The 7,159-nt window shown below is 63.0% G+C and overlaps 1 protein-coding gene across 1 annotated transcript; it reads left to right on the forward strand.

Annotated features, from left to right (window-relative positions):
• Positions 1–672: 672 nt before the first annotated feature.
• Positions 673–6,932, forward strand: CHST1 (carbohydrate sulfotransferase 1). Its single transcript, XM_082761209.1, has 2 exons — positions 673–790; positions 4,941–6,932. Exon 2 carries the CDS (start codon positions 4,985–4,987, stop codon positions 6,242–6,244), a length of 1,260 nt encoding a protein of 419 aa, XP_082617335.1. The 5' UTR covers positions 673–790; positions 4,941–4,984; the 3' UTR covers positions 6,245–6,932.
• The last annotated feature ends 227 nt before the right edge of the window (positions 6,933–7,159 follow it).

Below are 7,159 nucleotides of genomic sequence, written 5' to 3' on the forward strand. Positions count from 1 at the left end.
ACCCGACATGTAGGTGGTGAGGTGGGGTGCAGGACACGAGTACCCACTGCAGCACCTCCAGAACCACGAGCTGGCGCTCACTGCAGCTGCCAGGTCAGGGGAGGTGCAGATAAAGAGCAAAAAAAGCACAGCAAACACCTGGCAGAAGGGGAAACATGCAAAAAGTTGCCCAAAGTAAGAGCCCGACCTGCTTGGAGGAGTCGAGCGGGAGCAGGAGGGACCAAGGGGAACCTCAGCGGAGGTCGGGACGGCACCTTCCCGTCACGGCCTCTGCCCGTGGCCGTGGCGGAGCAGGGAGGGCTCCTGGCGCTGGAGGGCGACCCCCGGGACCCCCGGGACCCCCGCGGCTCCCCACGGGCGCTGTTCGCCCACCGAGGCCCGGCTCGCCCAGCAGGGGGCACGGGGAGGGCGCGCAGCGCCTGGGTAGGTGGGAGGCGCGCCTCGGGGTGTGTGTGTGGGGAGGGCTGCAGAAATTAAAGAAAAAGAGAAAAAGAGAAGAAAACTTGGGAGTTTGCAGCTCGGCACGCCGGGGCGGCGCGGAGGCTGCGCTGCCGGGAGGGAGAAGGGGAGGGAGGGAGGGAAGGAAAGGAGGGAGGGGGGAGCGGGCGCAGCCCCTTCCCCGGCCCTCCCCTCGCCTCGCCCGGCCGCGGGGCGTGGAGGGGCGGCCCCGAGCCCGGCTCTCGGCACGGCCGGCTGAGCTCCGGCGGCGGGGCTCGGCGTCCCCCGGGCCGGGAGCCGCGGCGGGGAGCCGCCGGGGATGCGGGGGGAGCTCGCCGCGGCGCTGCGCCAGGTAAGGGGCGGCGGGGAGCGAGGGGCTGCCCCCCCTCAGCCCTTCCCCGCTTTGCGACAAGGGCTAACTTTGCCCGGCCGGCCCCTCCCGGAGCTCTCGGTGCCGGGAGGAAGGGAGAGGGCTGCGAGAAAGTCGGGGATGCTCGGCGGGAGGCTGCCGCCTGGGAGAGGGGAGCCCCGCAACGTGCCCCGCAGCGATGTGCCCTGCCCTGCCCTGCCCCTCGCAGCTCCCCCCGGCCCGGCGCTGCGGGGTGGGCACGCTCGGGCAGCCCGGAGCAGATGAGGGGTACGCGGGTGCAGGTGGGTGCTGCCGCGAGGAAAGTCCGGGACCGGCTGGGGCTGGCGTTACTCGGGAGGGACCCAGGAACTCACCAGGAGGGTGCCCGGTGCCGGTAGGGAACAGCCGAGAGCCCCGCGGAAACCCTCCGGGATGATTTCGGCTCCGGTGACCCGTCGGTGCCTCGGGAAGGAGGAGGGGATGGGGAGCAGCAGGGTGCCCCGAGCCTTCTGCCCACCGGAGGGCGGCGGGGGGCGATGCGGGAGCGGAGCGGGGCGAGCCCGGGGCTCTCCGGGCGCAGCTCGGAGCCACGGCCGCAGGGGAGCCCCGGTGCGGAGGAGGAGGCGATGCTGAGCCGGCCTGGCTGCGAGGGGCACGGGGACGGCTCGGGGAAGCTCGGAGCCGTGCGTCCCGGGAGGGCGGGGGTGTCCCAAACCCGGGGTGCTGCCTGCCCGTGCCGCTGCTGCGTGGATGTGCAGAGGTGCGAGCATGACTAAGCCGCTGCAGCCGCGTGGGATGCTCACCGTGCGGCTCGCCTTCCCCGCCTCGGTGGCCGCAACGTGTCGTGTCGCCAGGTGAAGTGGCAGGACGCTGGGGAGCAGCAGTGGCCGTGCCGGAGGGTCCCCAGGCTGAGAGCTGCTCTGCAATCCTGCGGCTCGGACCCCGCGTCCCCGTCCCCAAAAGGCTGCCGCGGTCAGGGGCTGCCCCGCGGGAAGGAGCCCGGCACCCCAGGGTGCTGCCCGTGGAAGTGACGGTGCTGGGAGCCCCGTGGGTGCCCACGCACGCGTGGGTCCCCATCCCCGGGGTGCTGGGGGCAGCCTGCAGCCGGGCACGTTTTGGGATCTGCTCCCTGCCGCGCGTGCTGCAGCGCGGACTTGTCAGTGCTGCAGCAGCGCGGGTGTCAGGAGAGGGGTTTTGGCTCCTGGGATCCCCTCGCCCCCTGTCCCAACGTGCCCCTCTGCACCAGCGGGAGTGTGCCCGGGCACACAGGCGAGCAGGGGGCCGTGCCCCGCTCCCTGCGCTCCTCGCCCCTCTGCCTTGCCCCGAGACCCCCAAAGCCTCCCCGGGCGCCTGCTGCTCACAGTTGTGTTTTCCAGCTGGTCCCAAAGTCCTGAGTCACTGTGCGGTTTCCATGGAAACAGGCTTGCTGGCGGTGATCAGATTTAGGGGCAGAGGGCCCTAGATCCCAGACCCGGGTGGGCAGCCCCGGTGGGCGCGGGCACGTCCCCGGCATCACCCTGGGGCTCGGCCAGGCACCTGCATCGCCCCCGAGCCTCCGGCTGCAGCCCCTGCCAGGCACGGGGATTGCCCTGGAGGTGCCCAACTCCTGGCAAGCTGAGGAGGGAGGGGGCAGCCTGAAGACAGCCCCAAAGAGCTGCTGGTTTTTGGCTGCCCCGCAAGAGATCCTTGGAAACAGGCACTCAGCAGTGACAGTGGCGTTGCTGCACGGTCCCTGCCTAGAGCTGCCGTCACACCCGAGGTGCCTGAGCACGGCCACCTCTGGGGAAGTGGGGGAACCTGCGGGGAGAGCTCGGGGCAGCAGGCAGCCAGCCCCGCTCCGCCACCAGCACACAAGGTGCTGCTGGAGCTCCCCATGGTGACAGGGGGTGACAAGTCCTCAAATGCTAAGTCCGTGCCACGCAGCCCCCCAGAAAAAAGTTGTTGCCACCAGAAGACTGTCCCCAAAGGAAGAGTCTGGCACTCAGCATCCCCTGTGCTGCTCCCAGCCACGCTCCCTGTGCCGGTGGCTCACAGAGGCTGTACAGCTTAATTCATCACCTCCAGCCTCAGTGGTGCTCCAGGGCTGGAACAGTGCTGGGAGGAAGAGGAGGAGGAGGAGGGCAGGTGACTGCACACTCGCTGCTGTCGCGTGGTGGGGGAGGCTGCATCGCCTTCACCCATCCTGTCAGATGAAGGCTGGGGGAAGCAGGGTGGGGGAGAGGAAAGGCTCGGCACCTTCCTCCTCGGGCAGACAATGCTCCTGTCCCCATGCCAGGCACTGGCTGGCCTCCTGCAGCGCATCCCTCGTGGCCAGCCTGCTCCCAGGCAGCTGCACGGAGACACAGGCGAGGCAGGGGCACGGCTGGTGTGCTGTGAGCAGGGAGAGTTAGGGCTGGGAAAGGGGCAGGGGTGATCCCAGCACCAAAGGAGACCAGGTGCCCTCTCCGGGGCATCCTCCTGCAGCACTCTAACTGCAACCACTGCTCAGAAAAGCTGCCCTGAATGGCGCAGGGTCGTGCAGCTCCTCTTCGGGTGTTTCCTGCCAGCAGGCTCTGCATGTGGCCAAGAGAGGAGCGAGGGGTGCTCGTCGTTCTGCAAGAGGGCCAGGGCTGAGCAGGAGCCGCATCTCCTGGGATGCGGTGATGGGAGGAGGCTCCTGCTGGCTTTAAAAGCCACAGATGAGACATCAGGGAGGGACACTTCTCCCAAAACCCGCCCCTCCCTCACTGCAGCTCGGTGATCGGGCAGGGCACACGCAAAGGGAGACGAGGGGCAGCAGAGGCCGATGCTGGGCTGACACTGCTGCTTTCCATCTGCTCTGAGTACATGGATCTTTGCTTCCCTTGCTCAGCTTGGTGTGTTGCAAAGGGGAGAGGACACAGGGCAGGTGGAGAACCTGAGATCAGGACCACCCGAGCGGCGTCAGCTCCGCTCTCCACCAGCGCGGAGTAAAAGTTGAGGCTTTGCCTGAAGGGTGCAGTGTGGCTGGCCGGCACTAGAGAGCAGGAAAGAGGTCCCACTTCGCACCTTCCACCCAGGAGATGGCATTTCCAGGAGTCACCTGGACCAGGGGATGCCAGCAGGATGTCCTGTCTTAGCAGACCTGGAAAAATAAATAAGCCCTTGGGTTCTCTGAACCCTCAGGAGGCCGCCAAGCCAGTGCTTTTGCCAAAGGATATTCCACCTGGGGAATCACCCATGCTCTGAACCACAGGGTGCAGAAAGCCCCTCTCCTGTGAGAGGTCTCTGGAGCCAGCAGCTGGGGCAATCAGTAGATAACAAAAGCAATAATTAAAAAATTAAAATGTGTTTTTCAGCTCACCTGTCATCCATTGGTGGCCCGTGCCACATGGGGGGAACGTGGGAGGCTGGTGGGCAAGGGGCAGTGGGTGCAGGGGGCTGCAGAAGGGGCACGGAGCCACGTTACCCAGGGCTGTGCATGGTGGGCTCCTTCACCCAGCGCTGGTGCTTATCTGTTTGCTCCCACGTCTGCAAACAGACCCCAGTGCAAGCCTGCAGATAGCAGAGGAGGATGGCACAGCAGGGACCTGCAGCAGAAAATCCTTGCTGGGGCTTTGGAAGGAGTTACAGCATCCTCCCGTCCTGCCCCAAAGGCTTGGAGTGGTGTAGGAGCAGCTTCTGGTGCATGTAAGTGTTCAGGGATTTTATTTCCCAAAGCTTGAGGGACTAACCAAGGAAAATAAGATTTTCCTTTTTTTTTTTTTTTTTTTTTTTGGGTGGCTACTGCCTTGACCAAGTCTGTTTCAAAGCCCAGGGGAACAACTCCCACTGCTTCGTACCAGAGGAGGCAGAGTCATCCCCAGGGCGTACTTGCAGCCACCAGAGGATGCAGCAGATGCAGTTCCTCCTGCTTCCCTCCTCTCATGATCAGCTGTGGAGGGGGCTCAAATCCCAGAGCAGAGCAGGACCCGGCCAGCAGCACCAGCTCAGCACTGGGGGTGTACAGGGCGAGCCACTGGGATTTTGCCAGTTGTCCTCCTCCGAAGCAGGGCTCTGCAGTGCGTCACTGGGATCCACGTGGTTATGAGCGATGTATGTGCTCTGTGGGAGGGTGTGTGGTGCACCCAGTAGGAATACTTGTGTCCTCCTCAGCAGTCCTTGCTCAACCCGTGACTTCTCTGTTGGGTTGCAGACACCAAGACGACCTGTGAAGAAGCCCCATGAAGGTGACCAGCCATGCAATGTTCCTGGAAGGCTGTCCTCCTACTAGCCTTGGCATCCATTGCGATCCAGTACACGGCAATCCGGACCTTCACCGCCAAGTCCTTCCACAGCTGCCCCATCCCCAGCCCCGTGAACTGCAGCCTGAGCCAGGACACCGATGCGCCCGACCGGCTGTGCGACGAGAGCCCCACCTTCGCCTACAACCTCTCCAGGAAGACGCACGTCCTCATCCTCGCCACCACCCGCAGCGGCTCCTCCTTCGTGGGGCAGCTCTTTAACCAGCACTTCGACGTCTTCTATTTATTCGAGCCCCTCTACCACGTCCAGTACACGCTGATCCCGAAGCTGACCCAGAGCAAGAGCACGACAGACAGGCGGGTCATGCTGGGGGCCAGCCGCGACCTGCTGAGGAGCCTGTACGACTGCGACCTCTACTTCTTGGAGAACTACATCAAGCCCCAGCCCGTCAACCACACCACCGACCGCCTCTTCCGCAGGGGGGCCAGCAAGGCGCTGTGCTCGCCGCCCGTCTGCGAGCCCCTGGGAGCCGCCGACCTCCACCTGGAGGAAGGCGACTGCGTGAAGAAGTGCGGCACCTTGAACCTGACGCTGGCCACCGAGTCCTGCAGGGAGCACGGGCACGTGGCCATCAAGACCGTGCGGGTGCCCGAGGTCAGCGACCTGCGGGCCCTGGTGGAGGACCCGCGGCTGAACCTGAAGGTCATCCAGCTGGTGAGGGACCCCCGGGGGATCCTGGCGTCCCGCAGCGAGACCTTCCGGGACACCTACCGGCTGTGGAGGATCTGGGACGGCACCGGCAGGAAGCCGTACAACCTGGACGTGACCCAGCTCACCACGGTGTGCGAGGACTTCTGGAACTCCGTCTCCACCGGCCTCAACCGGCCGCCGTGGCTCAAGGGCAAGTACATGCTGGTGCGGTACGAAGACCTGGCCAGGAACCCGATGAAAAAGACCGAGGAGATCTACGATTTCCTGGGCATCCCCATGGACAGCAACGTCGAGCGCTGGATACAGAACAACACCCGGGGAGACCGGTCCTCGTCCAAACACAAGTACGGGACGGTGCGCAACTCGGCGGCCACGGCAGAGAAGTGGCGCTTCCGCCTGTCCTACGAGATCGTGGCGTTCACCCAGCACGCCTGCCAGCAGGTGCTGGCGCAGCTCGGCTACAAAACCGCCGGCTCCGAGGAGGAGCTGAAGAACCTCTCCATCAGCCTGGTGGAGGAGAGAGACTTCCTGCCCTTCTCCTAAGGCCGGGGCCCCCTTTTTGATACGGACTGTTTCGAACTGTTGCCTTATTTTGTTTTCTTTCGTTTTGTTCCCCCCTCCTCCCCTCACCCCCCTTCTTTCTCATCTTCTCTCCAAAATTTGCACTAAATCTTGAGCGGGAATCTCAACGGAGTCCAGGGGAAGCGACTGCTGCCCCTCAACACGTTTCGGACACAAGAGGAATCGGGTCTCTCCAAGCAAGAGCCAGAACTGTGGATGGGTAACAATGTTTACAAAAACACACAAAATGTATAAAGCGACCTTCAAGCTTTCCAAACCGAAGGGTACCTGGGGTACTGTACTTTTGCACTGTTTACTTTTACAATGTAAGAGGTAAATATAAATTTAATTTATGAATGGTGTCGTCCCCTCCAGAGTAACTCCCCTTGACCCCGATGAGCAGGTTAGACTGCAAGATGAACGTGGAACAACCTCCTTGTCTTCGATCTCAGTTCAATATGTCTGTTGAAGTCATGTTATTGGGCTGGGCAGGCAGTCAGCTGCTCGTACATGGTTGTTTGGTAACACCTGTGATATTTCTTCGTGCCAAAAACCCACAAAAGAAAAAGAAAAAAAAAAAAAAAGTGATTGGGTGGTTTGGTAGAAGCCCAACACATTTAATGCTTTATTTCTGTGTTTTCTGTAAATAAAAAGTGCAATAAAACTGACCTGGGGGGTGAACATCAACTGAAAGACCTCAGTAACTGCAGCTGGGGTGGATGCACCGACAGGCAAAGACCGATGTCTCCAGACCCACCTGGCTCCTCCGGCGCACGGGAGCGGGCTGGGGCCGGGGACCTTGCACCACGGCCCCTCAGGGGCGGCAGGGAACCGCGAGTCACTTCCTTCGGCACGTGCATGTTTGCATCTAAGTGTGTAAAAATGCAAGTGGTTAAG

The sequence above is a fragment of the Aythya marila genome, assembly GCF_965140915.1.
Source record: "Aythya marila genome assembly, chromosome: 5".
Lineage (NCBI taxonomy): Eukaryota > Metazoa > Chordata > Aves > Anseriformes > Anatidae > Aythya > Aythya marila.

Coding starts and splice junctions, on each gene's coding strand:
- CHST1 (XM_082761209.1), top strand. CDS start 4,985: ATGCAATGTTCCTGGAAGGCTGTCCTCCTACTAGCCTTGGCATCCATT.